Raw genomic sequence first — 16,233 nt, forward strand, 5'->3', positions numbered from 1 at the left:
CCGATACAGGCTATCATTAAACAATTACAACCTATACTTGATGGGGACCACATCCTGAAATAAATATTTCCTTAATCTTCTCTTCTGGTCTTCAAACATGCCTAACACAACATGTGGTGTACCTCACCCCGTGCACTAAATGTCCCAGTAACAACTATGTGCGTGAAACCAGACAATCATTACACTTGAATGAACTTACAAAGAAAAATGATAAAAGACAAAAACACCATCTCACCCTTGGTCAAACACTTTTCACAAAGCAATCACTCCATATGTGACCTCTCTGCCTCGTCCTCAAAGGAAACCTGTACAACAGCTTCAAAAGATGAGCATGGGAGTTTAAATTCATAATTTTACTAGACACTAAAAATCATGGACATAAAGACAATGGGTTTATGGCTTATTACAATAATCTGTATCCCACTGACCACCCTTTTTAGTCCTCTGTCTGCCAGATGCTGTGACTGGATGACAGGAGAAGGATCACATGATAATTGTCCTGTTCTGTTCATTCCCTCTAAAGCATCTGACATTGACCACTGTCAGAAGACAGGATACGGGGCTAGATGGACCACCCGTTTGACCAACTACGCACATTCTTATATTCTTAGGTGTTAACTGGCCACCTCATCTTGAATGGTCTCTTACAATATGTGTTAACTACTTATTCTAAACAATTTGTTCCACCTTGTACTTAGCTGTGACACTCTGAGTACTTCTCCCAGACCTGAAGAAAAGCTCTGTGTAAGCTTGAAAGCTTGTCTCTCTCACCAACAGAAGTTGGTCCAGTAAAAGATATTACCTCACCCACCTCTAAGATGAGTCATGACCTAAAATGGAACAAAGAAGGCATTGAAAGGCAACATTGCAGAACTACAAAGTCTTATTATTAATCATTAATAATAATTTCTTCAATGCCACGAGATAAAGAGAAAAGTTCCTGGCAATAAAAGCTACCAAACTACAAGTAACTGTAATCTCAGCATAACTAAGGGTATGTCTATACTCCAATTAAAAATCTGAAGCTAATTTGAGGTCACAGGCAGTGCTTAATTTGTAATGAAAAAGGTGCCGAGGCTCAAGCAATTAGGTGTCAGGGCACAAGCAATTTTTTTACATTACAATTTTTTATAGCCCCAGAGATGCTTGGGCTCAGCCCTGGCAAGTCCTGGCACAAATTAAGCATTGGTCATGGGGCTTGGGCTGAGGAACTGTTTAACTGCGGTATAGACATTCGGGCTTGAGCTGCAGCCCAAACTTGGGGACTCTCCCACCTCACAGGGTCTTACAGTCTGGGTTCCAGCCCAAGTCCAAACATCTACACCACAATTAAATACCCCCTTAGCCCAAACTCCTTAGCTTGAGTCAGCTGGCATGGGCCAGCCACTGGCTTTTAATTGCAGACAAGCCTAATGGTGGCAGAATAAGACCCTAGGGTTAAGAAGGCATTACTGTGTCTAGTGAACTACTTAGGTTAATAGGGAAGGAATAACAGGAAAAATATTGAAATAGTGACAATGGTTACGAACGTCATAAATACACAGAAGACTTTTTGAGTGTTAGGGAGGTCAAGGGTGGCTGAAGGGAATAAAGAAACTGAGCAGGCAAGTGCAAAGCAGATGGGGGAAGAGATGGGAGTAGCTGAGCAGACGGATGTGGGAAAGATGTAAAAAGAAGAGAGATTAGTGGTGGGGGTGGGCGGGTGAGTATCCAAAAATATAAGAGAAAACAAAAGGAAAGGATTAGGTATCATTTTGGAAGAACGTGATGATGCTGAAATTGTACCTTTGCAAATATATATATGGCAGATTTTTTTTCTTGAAATGATTAAAGAACAAAGTATGTCATCCCTATCTCCCAGACACTCAAATGCTTCCCCCGCCCCAAGGTCTAGGAAAAGATCAAGAAAACAGCACGTATTTCTGCTGTGTGATTCAAGTTTGTTTTCCTTCACTTGGCTGACGGATATTTTTCCACTAGACTTTGCAAAGACCTGGCTTGGGTGTTCCACTGTTTGTTTACAAATACAAAAATATCTCTGACATCTGTCTGCATTCTCTCAGTAACTACATCATATTTCCTGCAATTTCCCACAATCACATGCTGACCCTTGCCATAAACTTAGTATAGTTGCATTTGCTGAAACACCCTTAGCTTTACTTTTCTTTTAAACATCACAGCTAATGCAAACTAGTGGCTTAACTAACTCAGAGCAGCTAGAAAGGATCCCCTAGGGACTGGTCCACTGTCTGGGGATTGGTGGAATACATTACACAGTGGCTCAACTCTGTCTCCTAACAACTCCCCAAGGCTCTCTCCTGCAATATGGGAAGAGCTGAATCTGTGGTGACCTAATAGGGCAGCTTTCAAGTTAATTTTTGCTACTTCAGTAGCACAAAGTGAATTTGGAGGGGAGAGGCTCTGGCCTTGTAATTTTTTTTTTAATTAATTGTGGATTTTTTGTAAAGAAATTACAATATTGTCCAGGGTGTTCGCTGGACTCCACTGATATGCACATTCAACCTTAACTCTCCTTTAATGAAGATTTTTGTTTACGAGTATGTGGAAAAAGATCAGCGTGTATGCCCAGTCGTCTCCCAGCTATCCGCATCCCCGCAGGATCAATACTTCTTGATTTTTATTTTAGCTCATTAGGCAATTCTTTAGGATAAAGGGGAACATAAAGAAACTATAATGGATAAAATACTGGATCACAATGGAAGAAAGCACTTGAGTAACAAGATGATTCATTAAAATGAGCCAATGTTTATATTTCACTATTTGATAACTAAACAAGGATTTATTGTAGAGTTCTCAGAAAAAGTTTAGACCGAAAGACTCAGCCATCCCTTTACAGAAGGGACTGCAAAAATATAAGCAACAAGGAGATGCATCTGAAGTGAGGTTTTTACCCACGAAAGCTTATGCCGAAATAAATCTGTTAGTCTTTAAGGTGCCACCAGACTCCTTGTTGTTTTTGTAGATACAGACTAACATGGCTACCCCCTGATACTTGACAAAAATATAAGATAGCTGAAATATTTATATATATTTTTTGATTTTGTGTAGGGAGAAAATACAAAAAAACAGGCGGTTCCATGTGTATTAGCCAAAATAAAATAAACCTCATGCTGTAGAATTGTGGAGATGGTCTTAAAAAGAATGTTTTCCTGCCCCCCATAATTGCAAGAAAATTGTATTTTATGTAGTGAAAATCATGAGAGTAAATGTATTTACAGGAATGCAAGTCTGACCGGAATTACAAATGAAGTGACTTAATCAGAAATACACAGTGATCTATTCATAGCTGTTTCGAGATGCCAAGAACTTTGCAGATGCCATTGGGTCACATTGTATAAAGAGGCGGATTATAATGGGGACAGTGTGTGTGAGAATCAAATAAAACTCCTCAGAGATGTATTTTCTGACAAATAAGCAACATTATTCTCCCATGGCATGATTTCATAATTGTTAGCACTCTCTTGTTTTTTCATACAGACATGGGCTAGTTGTCTGATCACAGGATGGGGCACGAAGGAATCTTTCGGGTAAGATTCTGTGCTGCACCTCTGAGATGCACAATACAGATCTTGCCTTTTAGGGGGATAAGGTGGCATTAAGCCACCGTTACCACCCTCCTGATCCTGGGCTTCTCAAAGGCCTGTAGAAGCCCACAGTGTAATTTAGCCCCAGTGCCCTATATAAATGATGGGAGCCCTAAGGGTAGCAATGCTGTCTGGATTTTCCACAGCCTTACAACTCTCATAGCTTCTGTTCCAGGGGAATCATCTCCCTGCTAGAAGTGAGGCTTTTAGAGCCCCTCTGGGCCTTTTAGCTGGAGGAAAGAGGCTGGAGCAGGAGTGAGGATCTCATCCATAGTTTTGAATCCCAGTTCAGGCACTGACTACTACTGTGGGTTAGGTACTGTATGTAACATTTTTGCCTGTATTTTATCTATGAATGTGTACAATAATACTGTAACCTGTTTCTGCTACTGGTTCTGTTCCACCAGTGGGGTTCAGAGATGGAAGTGCTAGTGTAGAATAGACACCCGTGTTTTAAGTGCTTTGTCACCTTACTATTCTCAGCTCTATGTGGCACAGTGCTTAAAACACCAGTAGATCTTAGTACCTTGTCTACACTAATGCTCCCATTGTTGTTACTATTGTTGGAGCTGAACTGCTGGTCACCACAGTAGGAAAGGTTAGGAAAAGCTTTGTGGTGTAAACAATGGTTGACAGAGCCGGGAGTAATACCTGAGAGTCAGTAGGTTGAATATGGAGTGACTCCACTGATGTTCATGAGAGCAGAATTGGCTTACTGTCTTCAAGTCCCTGACTTGTTCATGAGACTACAGCACCTGTTGTTTTACTGTATATAAATAACCTGAAAACCAAGTCACTACTGCTACATAAAGCATCTTGAATGTATATTCTCATCAAGAGGTATGTTAAAACAGACTGGTGTGGGAGAGAAGAAAAACTCTCTAATGGACAATGCTGGAAACATCCTATCAAAACATGTAGTTTAGACTCAGCTTGTGGATTTAATAAGGTTAGCTGAGATCCATTACATTTGATTTTAGCTGACTAAAGACCAAGGTTGAGATTCTGGGCTGCACCTGCCCAGAGGAGGGGGTGGAGTAAGCTGTAAGCCATCCTTGTGACCTGATACCGGGCAGTTTTGGCGTCTGGAAAGGCTCATGACATATCCTAGATTGCTCTGGGTATCTTTCTGAATTCTGGCAGCCACTCCAGGCTGCTCTACCGCCCACAGTGTGTGCTGTAGCACCCCAGCTCCACCCCAGTCCTGTACAGAGGCTTACAAGGATACAGGGCTTTACGTTGCTCCAGCCAGCCCTTTTACATGGCATAAGGGTGCCAGAGTGGGGATGTGGGGGGGGGGTGATATCCTGGCATTATTGAAGTCAGTGACAAAATTCCCATCGACTTCAACAAAGCCAGGTTTTCAGCCAATATATTGTCCAGTATGAATGGAGGTGGTAAAATGATTGGGTGGTACTCTTATTTCTGGCTCACAAAAGCTAATGAAAACTGTGCACTAGACTGCAAGCAACAACATTGTTGCACCCAGGGATATGACTAAGGATTAGGCGATGATATAGAGCACAGAAGTGGTATGTAGAAATTGTAGCGATTAATTGGTACTAGTGACCTACCTTAGTCTCATTCATGGTTTGCAGAAGCAACAGCTTTTTCACATAGTTGCAGCCAACTCGGAAAGTATTATTCAATAATGGAAAGCTAGAAATACACCATGGAGCTGTGGGAAAACCCAGGTCTGAACACCCCCAAACTTTCTGTTTGAAGTCTAGAGCTAGATTTTGTAATTTGAGTCCATGTCTAATAAAATAGAAATTGCCAATTTGCAGTTATAATTTATGGAGAACAGAAACAGGCAGTTGATAGAATTTAATCCTGAAATGAGCATGACACAAGGAAAGGTTGCAGTTTATTTTCATACTATGACAAATGTGGTTAGTTGGCTAAGCAGCCTGTACCCTTAAAGTACACGATTCGCCTCTGCTGATAATATCAAGTGCTGAAATCAGTTCTTCAGGCGAAAGAAAACTCTAGAGCTTATTTTCTTTTAGCAAATCAAGATGATGGAAAAAGAAGAGCATATGTCACATAGACTGGAATTGATGGTATTCGTGCTTTCAAGACCTACACCCAAAACCAAACCAAAATTAACATTGGAGTATTTATCTAACACCATAATTAGTTAACTACAAAATGACTCATGTTTAGTGCTTGTTTCAGCAGAAAAATTGCAAAACTATTTCTTTGAATTTCTACTGAGGAGGCAATTTCCCTTTAAATGAGTAAGGAGTAAATCTGGTCACTGTGCTTTCTTGGGAGGGGCAAAGAATGTATTATCTGTACCTGGAATCTAGGTTTTGAAGGCAGAGTGAACAGATACTTTTGTTTTCTGAATAAAAAGCAAAAAGTCATGACATAGAGGCCTGAAGATGAACCTTAAATGTTTTTTAAATGACTTTTTGCTAAAGGAAGCTCTAGAATCTAAACATGGAACAACCTATTCCCATGTTTTCCCAGGAACATGGTATACTGCACGTGGAGTATAATCTGTACTAATACCAGGGCCGGCTCCAGGCACCAGCCGAACAAGCTCGTGCTTGGGGTGGCAGATTCCAAGGGGCGGCATTCCGGCCGCCCATTTTTTTTTCTTTTTTCTTTTGGTTTGCAGCTCTGGCCGCCCTGTAGGGGGCGGAGGAGGGGAGCACCCTGCAGCAAACTCGGCAGGGCAGCCCGCGTCCTTCCCTCCGGGTGACCGGAGTGGCACGGAGCCCCCCTGGCAGGCAGCGCAGCGGGAGGGGCCGCGTGGCAAGCACCCCGCTGAAGCCTTGGCCGCCCCTTCCTCTCTCTCCCCGCCGCTCCCTCTCCCTCCTCCCCGATAGACCGGGCGTGCACACCGCTGCACGTCTGCAGCACAGGGAGTCCCCCTGCACCCTGGCTCCGGCCACCCTGCAGGTTTTTTTTTTTTTTCTGCTTTGCTGCTCCAGGGGTTTGTGTGTGTCTGTGCTTTGCCGCTCTGGCTGCCCTGCAGGTGTTTTTTTGTGTGTGTGCGCGCTTTGCCGCTCCGGCCGCCCTGAAGGTTTTTTTGCTTGGGGCGGCAAAAAAGCCAGAGCCGGCCCTGACTAATACCACTATAAATGTATTTGTCTATTTTGTCTAGTGGTTAGTTCACAGGACTAGGAGTCTGCACGTGAGGGTTTCATTTGCCTCTGTCGCTAACCACATCTGTGACCTCAAGCAAGTCACTTAAACTGGCTATGCCTCAATCTGTAAAATGAGGTATTAACTTACCTCATAGGGGGGCTGTGGATTAATTAATGTTTATAAAGCATGTTATATAAACACAAAGTACACCTCTACCCCAATATAACACTGTCCTCGGGAGCCAAAAAATCTTACCGCGTTATAGGTGAAACTGCGTTATATCGAACTTGCTTTGATCCGCTGGAGTGTGCAGCCCCCCCCCCGAGCTCTGCTTTAGCGTGTTATAGCCGAATTCGTGTTATATCAGGGTAGAGGTGTATTAGCATAAATTCTGATTTCAGTTACATCCACAACCTGGTTGCTCATGTGTAACACAACATAATAATTTGGCCAATTTCCTTTTGTGAATGGCTTTGGTTTAACCTGCATTTGAAGTAAGATTAAGGAAAGAAATACACTCACCATTTTAAACATTTGATTCGCATAGACTGTTACTACTGCTTGAGTGATTTATTTTGCTGGGTTAACCAGTTAAAAATTTCCATTAGGCCTCACCTTTGCCTGATGCATTTCACTTCTGAGAGGGGCGGAGCTCCCTCCATTTCCACTCATTTCAGTGGGAGTTGAGGGAAGTCAACACTTCCCAGAATCAGACCCTGGATAAAACCATTTTTTATGGGGCGACTTGAGTTAAGGACTGGATTGCTAGAAATACTGGCATTGATGACCAGAACATTTAAACGTTAAGAAGATTATGCTGATACCATATTAACCAACTGTAATTTTGTAAATACTATGCAACCATTAGGAAGCCCCAAGTTAGTTAATTGTGTTACCTAGATTGCCAAGTATAAATGGAAAAGGATGAAGAAATAAATATGCCAAAAGGGAACGCAAGTCAGCAGTCTATATGAGGCAGCTGTTTAAACAAACTGCTAGACACTGGTGGTGATGTCTAAGACGTACTTGCAGACAGAACCTTGCGTGTTTCTATCAATGGCAAAGTGTTCCACTTTGGGCACAAATGCCATTATGTTTGTCATCGGTATTTAATAATGTAAAATCAGAATGGGAGGTTTTCCATTGACTGCAATGGACTTTGGATCAGGTCCAGTGTTTCTAAAGCATTTGTCAGCATTTTATATTTTGGAATTCACACACATTTCTACTGGGTTTTTCAGTCTCGTGTATCACTTTGAAATAGTATCATGTCAATGTCTGAGCTTTTTGAATCTGAGGAATGTTTGTTTTACATGAATTCTATATCAACTTTTAGAAATAGCAAGGCTACGCATGGCAGAGTTTATATTTTTAAAAAATACTTACTTGGCTTTTGCAGGATGGTTTGGTAACGCCAAACTTTTGGGTAAGTTGATCAGTACTGAATTCTCTCCATTTCCCATCCATCAGGCACTGTGCTTTTATTTCATATTTAACTTCTCGCTCCTGCCTAAGGCTGACAGGGCTACGTTCAGCAGTAAAAAAAGATAAAGCTGGGTCTGTTTGTTTGACTCTCTGAAAAGACATTACATCCAAGTCAGTTAAAAATCTGAAATATGCAATATAATGGTAATGCCATTTGTTTATTAGAGAACCAACTCAAATATACATCCATTCCACTTTTGGGTATTTGAGATTTAAATCTTCAGGATCACAGCAAGTACTCATCTAAGCAGGATCTGACCAGGTCATTACTTGGGAGACCTCCAAGAATATCTGTTTCTAGAGGCTGAATGGAATTATATTGGTGAGTTAATAGATGACATTCTTCTTCCTGATTCTGTATTGAACAAATGGCCCTCAGGAGATGCTGTCTTCTTGATGAGATGTAAAACCAAGCTCTGGTTATTAATGTTTCTATGGCACTTTCAATAGGAGTGGAGAATATCTCATGAGCCAAATTCTTGGTAATTACCCTTGCCTGCCTAAAACTGGTTTAGTAATTTCAAATGGACAAGGCATTCTTCAGTTCTTGACCTGAGGGCCTGTACTCTGTCAGATTCTTATGCACTATTAAACAACTGACGTGTTTCAGTGATGACTGAAATGATTTCTCTGTATATAGGACCTGGTACTACAGTCTTTCCTGTGTCTAAACTTCTTTTGAAAACATTAGGAATTTGTCTTGAGTAAGGACTGCTGGTTTGGACCTATAGTTTCTAAAGCGCTTTGTAATCCTTCTGGATGAAAGGCACTCTGGTCCAAACTAAGAGTTGTGTAAATGAATGAGACTTCACTGATGTCAGTGGTGTTTCAGTTACTTATGCCAGGTTTGAGTTTGGTCCTACGAAAAGTCATTAAATTTCCATGCAAAAAATAAAATAAACAATAGGCTCGATTCTTTACTATAATTTGGCCCCCTTTGTCTTGGTTTAGTGACAAAAAGGGATGGGAAAATTGCTGGATCTCCCCAGCTCAAGGAAGTCCCCACCTAGTATAGCACAAGTGTAGCTGTTTCCTATGTCGCCTGTTCTAGCAGCTCCCAGTATCTGGCTAGGGGAGGAATGGGACGGGGCATGACCAGAGTGTTACTACATTCACTTCTCAGTGTACCTTTTTCATTTTTAATCACGGGCCTGACCCTGCAAGCATAGAATTCCTGTTTACTTTGGTGGGAATTTTATAGGATCATGCCCTATATCACCTGGAAGCAATGGGAGTTTCTCATGCAGAAGACTTGCAGGATTAGGTCCTCTGTACTGCACCCACAATATTTACAAACATCAAACTTAGCAATATATTCTAGGACTTATTTGAACAGGAAATTGTTACTGACCATGTTAATTTTGCTAAACAAACTAAACCACCACATTGATGATTCAAATCTATAATAAGCCACAAAACATAAAGGGAACCGAGCACTTTAAAACAGCTAGGAGAGAAGTTCTCACTTTGGCATTTAACTGACATTTAATTAAAACCAGACTCCTGCTTGCATCCAATTGTGCATTTTTTTTCATAGCCCTATCCTGTGGTAGGATTAGTCCACACGGGGTGTATAAGGTTATGAAATTGGCACATATTAACATGGTCAGCTCCAGGGATTTGGGTGCACCTCTAGATAAAATTCAATAAAATGGTATGGAAACAAAAATGTTAGACTAGATTTGTATAAAATATATACCCCACAGGTAAGTATTGACATTGATTTGGAAGGTTGCTGGGCTCTGAAGACCCCCTATTCACTTGTCCTTCGCCCGTATGGTGTACATTTCAAGGGCCAATATTTTTCATATATTTCAGAGAAATCTAATTTTAAACACTGAAATATTGATTCCTACAAGTGAGCCAAAGTTTTCACTTTTAACTTTCACTACGCATTCTGCGTGTGTGCAAAAGCAGTGTGCCTATGTAAGCTAGATAGACAGTTGCATAATTAGTTGATATGGAAATGCTCACCTGTGTGCATAAATCGGGCTTTTGCACACACTGAATTTTTGTGAGTGTAATTTCAAATGCTAGTTTGAAAGTGTGAGCCAATGCTTCTTAGGTCACAAACACACTATAAACTTACTTGAAGTTATTCCATGTAAACGAAGGGATTGAAAAACAGTTATATATCTCTGTCCTGCTTCCCTTTCCAGAAAGGAACATCTCTTGGGTAAACTAAAAACAAAACAAAGTAGCAGAAAACTGAACATAACCCAAAATGATTTCATATCCACATTCTAAATTTTGCTATTTAGGTTTGGTTTTGTGTATGTATCTCTCAACATACTGTACTAGTTTTCAGCTGGACTGTATTTGACCCATTCACAAGGCTTCTTTTATAGCATAGGAATTAAAAAGTACTGATTTAATTTCATATCCGCTCACTGTTTTTTTAAAGTAAAATTGACTTCTTGGAAGTTGTGCTCATGTACTGATGGTAGGATTTGGATACACATGGTCACCAAATTCCACACATTTAAAGTAAAAAATCCAACAACTCACATAGTGAGTCTGCTTTTAAAAATGTGCTTCAAATGACTATTGCCTCTCAAAAGGAGATGAAAACATTATCATGCAAGTTTCTCAGAACTCATTTGGAAACAGGCTGTCGCTTACTAAAGGCAGATCAAGGCAGGGACCAGCCCGAGACGCTCAGATTATTTTTCCATGAGTCAAGAGTTGCACTCAAAACAAAAATTTCCCTGCCTATACCAAGCCCATGTTGTTGCACTAAGCTCTTACCAGCAACACTGTTGTCAACCTCCTTGCTATAGAAAAAAATGACAAATGGTTTGGACAGTTTTTAAAATTTGATTCAGTCTCTCTCTCTTTTTTATTTATCCCTCATTTCTGAAGCCAGGTGCTCTTAATATCATGAGTTCAGCTGTACAGAGATTGGAAAGTGAGGAAAATGATAACTAATATATGTAAAACTTCTCTAAAAATGACCTAAAATAGCTTGACTGAGCATGTGACCATTACAGATGTGATGAACTGGGAAAGTGGTTGCATTGCTTTCTAGAACTATGTGTGACTTAGTTTCCCTGTTCAGTTATGTATTGTTGCCTGCCCAAATGCAGAGAGTTTAATCAAAGGAGGCCATACATGGGCTGTTGAGGGACCAAGCAGGAGAGGTAAAACAACAACACAGATAACTCAGCATCATGTACACAACTTCAAAGGAGATAACAATGGCTGGGCCATCAGCTGTGGGGGAGAAGTTACATAGCCAGCTCTGTCCAGTTTAGGATGTTTTACTCTTCCCAAGGCTTAGCCTGGAATCAAAGGAGACTCAAAAGATCCCAAAACCCTGACTGGCAGAAAGGGAGGAGGGAAATGGTCAGAGATGCTGACCAGGACGCGTCCATGAAAAAGCTGACAGGCTGGGAGGACTCACTGAGAGTATGTCTACACTGCACATGAAGCCCAGGCTGTGGCTCCGGTTTGAGCCCAAGCCTCCCTTCTGTCCAGGCATAAATCAGTCTGACAGGTCAGCAAGCACTCATGAGCTGGGTTCTAGGACCCTGCTTGGGGGATGTCGCAGCCCAACTCCTGTTGTGACCTAAGTGCAAACCCTGTCATTTTGCAATGTGGACGCAGCTCAAGCCACAGCCCCAAGTTAAAAGGTCTGCACAGTGCAACATAGACTTATTAGCATGGCTGTGGGAAGCAATTGTAAACCCAAGTTTACAATGCAGTGTGGGCACTCACTTACAGGCTTGGAAACATTGAGTCCACGTGCCTGGGTCCCACAGACCTAGGTTTATAATGCAATGTAGACATACCCTGGAGAGACAGAAGGAGAAGTCTGCAAGCAGTGTAGGCTGTTTCTTGCAACTCAGAGATGGGGAAAAAGACCAGCCTGAGCTACAAATGGAGGTTAAATTTAGATAAGGGAATACCATGGTAGGTTTTTGTTGTTTTAAATCTACTTCTCCAAGCACTGTGTACCTTTTAGGTCATAAAAATCACACTTTGTTCTGATGAAGCTGTTTCTGACTCACTGCAAACACATACTGTCACAAGCTCCCAGAGAGAAACCATCGTAGGGTCCAACCCCAGCTGGACCTGCTGAATTAGTCACAGTTAGCACTGGGGGCAAAAGGGGTTATAAGAGAGACAGACAGAGAGTGGTTGGATTGTAGGATCTTGCCCCAAAGAGAAGTGGTGTCATGGGCCTGCCACTTGAAAGGGGCACACTTGGCGATGGGAAGAGGGTCTCAGTGGAGCAGCCTACCCAGAGACCGTGACACTATCATTTTTCTTGTTTATGAGCAGCAATATTTGGGAATACCGCCCAATCTCCATGCTGGCTTTTTTTTTTTTTTTTTTGATTGCCCGTAAGCTTGCTCTAGGGCACATTCATACAACATTTTCTATGCGACTTAAAAACTCTGTTTGCAAATGAAACTTCTTGGGGCCAATGCTGGCCCCTGCTGCAGCCCCTATTAACCACTCTGAGGGCACAGAAGGACCATTAATCAGTCTCAAGAGGCTGAGGGAGGATTCCCTCAGCACAGGAGCAGCACAGACCCAATGTAAATGGCCCTGCACTGTCCTCTTCACAACTCCCAGTGTTGTGCTGAGAGCCACAAGAGATACATATATATATATATATAATGTCTAACAACTTATGTTATGTAATGATTAATAGGAATTAGGCACTTCAAGATAAATTCCTTGCCAAGCTGGAAGACTGTATCCTAAACAAAGTTGCCAAGTGTTCACTAATTTACCCACATCACTTAGATGGTATTTGATAAGACAAAATGCCTTTCCCCCTATATTTCCTTTTATGAGTTGTTGCAGTTGCAAACAGTGTCCTTCAGACCTGCAGTTGCATTCTTTGCAATGCTGACGGTTAGACTGCCGAAGCAAATCAACATCTGGCAAGGGGAAAAGGCTCTTTCTTATGTAATTCACCTTTCCACAGATTGCTCTCCATTGACTTATTTGACAGCAGTCTAACCTTCAGCATTGCAAAGAATGCAACTGCAGGGGAAGGATTCCCCTTTCTGCTATAACTCCTTAAACTGTGTGGCAGCATAAGGGGTCTAGAAAAGCCCTGGATTCCATTTGGGAAGAATAACTCTAGGTTTATTTACTAGGCCTCCTCCACACACCACAGGGCCAAGAGGAGGTGTGGCCAGGGGTACTGGAACAATTTTTATAGTGGGGATGCTGAGAGCCATTGAACCAAACTCTAAATCCAGTATATAATGGAAACCACTTCAAGCCAGGAGTGCTGCAGCCTTAGTTCCAGCACCTATGGGCCCGGCGATAACAAATGCTGCTACATTGATTCTGGCCACTGGCAGTATGGTTTGGGCTGCCTAACCTACTGTGGAGACAAAAGGGGTCAAGCTTAGGGAAAATGAGCAGAAGAATCTGCCAATTAAAGCAAACTCCCTTCCCGCACCTGGAATGGAACCCAAGATTCCTGAGTCTCACCATTGCTTTGCTGTCAGCAAATATCTATGAAACTCACTGGCAAAGTGTCCTATTCTGCTCTAGTAGTAGTTCATATGCAGGATGACAACCTACTACTGGTATCAGTTACTCCATTAGCTCAAGTAGCAGAGGTCAGTGTGGTAGATCTAAAGGTTCCAACCATGCTGATGAACCATGTGGGGGTCCATATGATGCCACATGATGGAATTTCTGGGGGGATTTTCAGGTTGCTTAAAAATATTATGAAATTACGCACAAAAACGTATCTTAAAAGATTGTTAGCGTTGCAAAGTGAAGCACGCAAAAGTTAGGAAATGCCAGGATTAAGGTTGCCTGTGCAATCTTAATCTGGCCCCTTGTGAATATGCATTCAGATACAGTCATTAATCACATGATCATATACTTTTTTTTTCTACAGGACTCCTGACTCATACAGTGCATAGGATGAACCTGCTTTGGAATGAATAAAGATTGTGTAATAAAGGAGACTGTAGGACCCCTTCATCATTGGTGGAGAAGTTGGATATTGTGTTAAGAATCAGGCAGGGGACTGCAGGAAGAAAAGGGATAATATCATGCTTAAAGAAGTTGAATGTTGTCCTGGAGAAATGGATGTATCCTACCTCTGTCACAGAATTCCTGTATGATGCTAGGCAAGTTGGTTACACCAAACTTTTCACTTTTTTGAGTACCTGACTTGATATCCTAGGATTTGATTTGCAGAAGTCCTGACCACTCACAACGGCAACTGAAGTAAATGGAAGCTATGTTTTGAACATATAAATGGTTATAAAAGGCAGAGTAATCTGAAAAGCCCATGAGGAATAGAGCCCATGACAAAGTTAATCATTCTGTTTTCAGCACACGATTTGGATCGTGTGCAGTAAATAAAGCCTGGGGCCACACAGTAAACAATGCAGATAAAGCAAAAAAATTGTATACTTGATCACTAAGAGAGGACCATCCATTCTGTGCATTGAATGAGGCATGGGCCTTGTGGAAAAGATAGTATGTGATCTTGTAATTAAAGATGATCATATTGCATAAGGGGGTGAAATTGAGATGGAAGACAACTTTAATTCTTTCATTTCCTAACTCGAGTGCTTGACTTTAAAACAACATTAAGTACTCCTGGGCTAAGTTCCCTACGCTGCGCGGCCATGCAGCAGCCTATTTAGCACCGGGGGGGTGCTAAGGGAACCCGCCTGGGGACCTGCCACGTCTGGGGGAGGGACACCCCTCTCCCCAACCTAGCCCAGCCCCCAACCTGCTGCGGCCGGGTGGCACGGACCCAGCCATGGCCGGGGCGCCTGGACCCAGTGGCGGGGCGGCCCAGTCTGGCCCGGACCCAGGCATGGCTGGGGTGGGGTGGGGTGGCCCGACCTGGCCCCAGGCGTGTCAGGGGCCTCACAGCCTGGTCTGGACCGCACTGCAATGGGGTACCCCTCCCCCTGCCCGAACTCAGCTCCCCTAACCCAGTAGTGCAGAATTCCCCCAGGAGTAATAAGGTTACAATAGGGTTTTTATGTGTGTAATATAATATCTAAAGCGTCCAGTGCTGCATTTATAGCAAACCTGCTTATAATCAACAATTGGCTTTACGAAAGGAAACCAAATGTGAAAATTCTGTATTTTTCCCAGTTTTCACAGGGGACAGAAAGTCAGAGTAGAACAGCAAATGTATATGCGTTTATATATATTACTAATGCTCTGAAAAGGAAGTGGAAGGTCGTAAGGCTTTGTTCAGGAGTGAGGCAGAGAAGTCAGATTTCATTTCCTGAAAAACCACTTGCACAAGCTATGTATAGTTTTGCTCCTAAAGCATGGTTGAATAGTTTATAATTTTACAGTATATTCTAGAGCTGGGTGAAATATCTGATGCAAAATGTAAAAGATGTAAAATGGGCTTGCTTTTGATTTAATGAAGCTCCCTTACCCACGTAGAGCAGATCCTCAGAGTAGCTGAGCTGTGCTCAGCACAGCATCTGCGGGTGGGGAACAACGGACATTTAACGTTACCCCTGCAATCTCCCATTTGAGGGGATGCAGCCTCAGGACTGGTTCTCACTTATGCTGGCTGTTAGTAACACCTAAGCGTCTTGTGCTGTGGGGATAACCCCTAACATGTCCTCCATATTGAGGGGGTGGTGGAGGACCAACTATGCTGCACCGTGGGGAATTCCTGGCTGTCATATTAGGGCACAAAAAGTATTGAAATTGGGCACAAAATATTTTGCATTATCTGATTATCAGCAAAATATACACCGTGAATTTGAAATGTGAGTTTTGAACTGGAATTATGCATGTGGCTGAAGTCACAAGGTATTCCTTCTATTTTCTGATTGGCTGAGTCATCCCATGTGCTGAGAAGCCCATTTTGATTTTTCTCAGCAGGAGGGGCTGCAATGTGTGTGTTTTTGACATACTAGTGAGAAAAAATGAGCATGTTTTCCATAGGCCTGAACAGTGAGGTCACAAGGTCTTGTGGGGCATGTCTGTATCCCAAAACTTCTTCAGTTGGCTGCAGTAGTAGGGAGAAGATCTGTGCTATTTCCTGCTGTAACCCTTGGTGGCAGACCACTTATTT

The 16,233-nt window shown here is 42.2% G+C and overlaps 1 protein-coding gene across 1 annotated transcript in view; it reads right to left on the bottom strand.

Annotated features, from left to right (window-relative positions):
• Positions 1-4,668: 4,668 nt before the first annotated feature.
• The window catches only part of BTBD16 (BTB domain containing 16), a gene marked incomplete at its 5' end in the record, with an annotated part of 34,208 nt that continues 22,643 nt past the window's right edge, over positions 4,669-16,233 (bottom strand). Inside the window, 3 exons of the mRNA XM_065553630.1 lie at positions 4,669-5,687; positions 8,091-8,363; positions 10,268-10,370. Of these exons, the coding sequence (XP_065409702.1) occupies positions 5,619-5,687; positions 8,091-8,363; positions 10,268-10,370 (445 nt within the window). The remainder of the gene's footprint in view (positions 5,688-8,090; positions 8,364-10,267; positions 10,371-16,233) is intronic.

This window comes from Chrysemys picta, chromosome 7 (genome assembly GCF_011386835.1).
Source record: "Chrysemys picta bellii isolate R12L10 chromosome 7, ASM1138683v2, whole genome shotgun sequence".
Taxonomy (NCBI): Eukaryota; Metazoa; Chordata; order Testudines; family Emydidae; genus Chrysemys; species Chrysemys picta.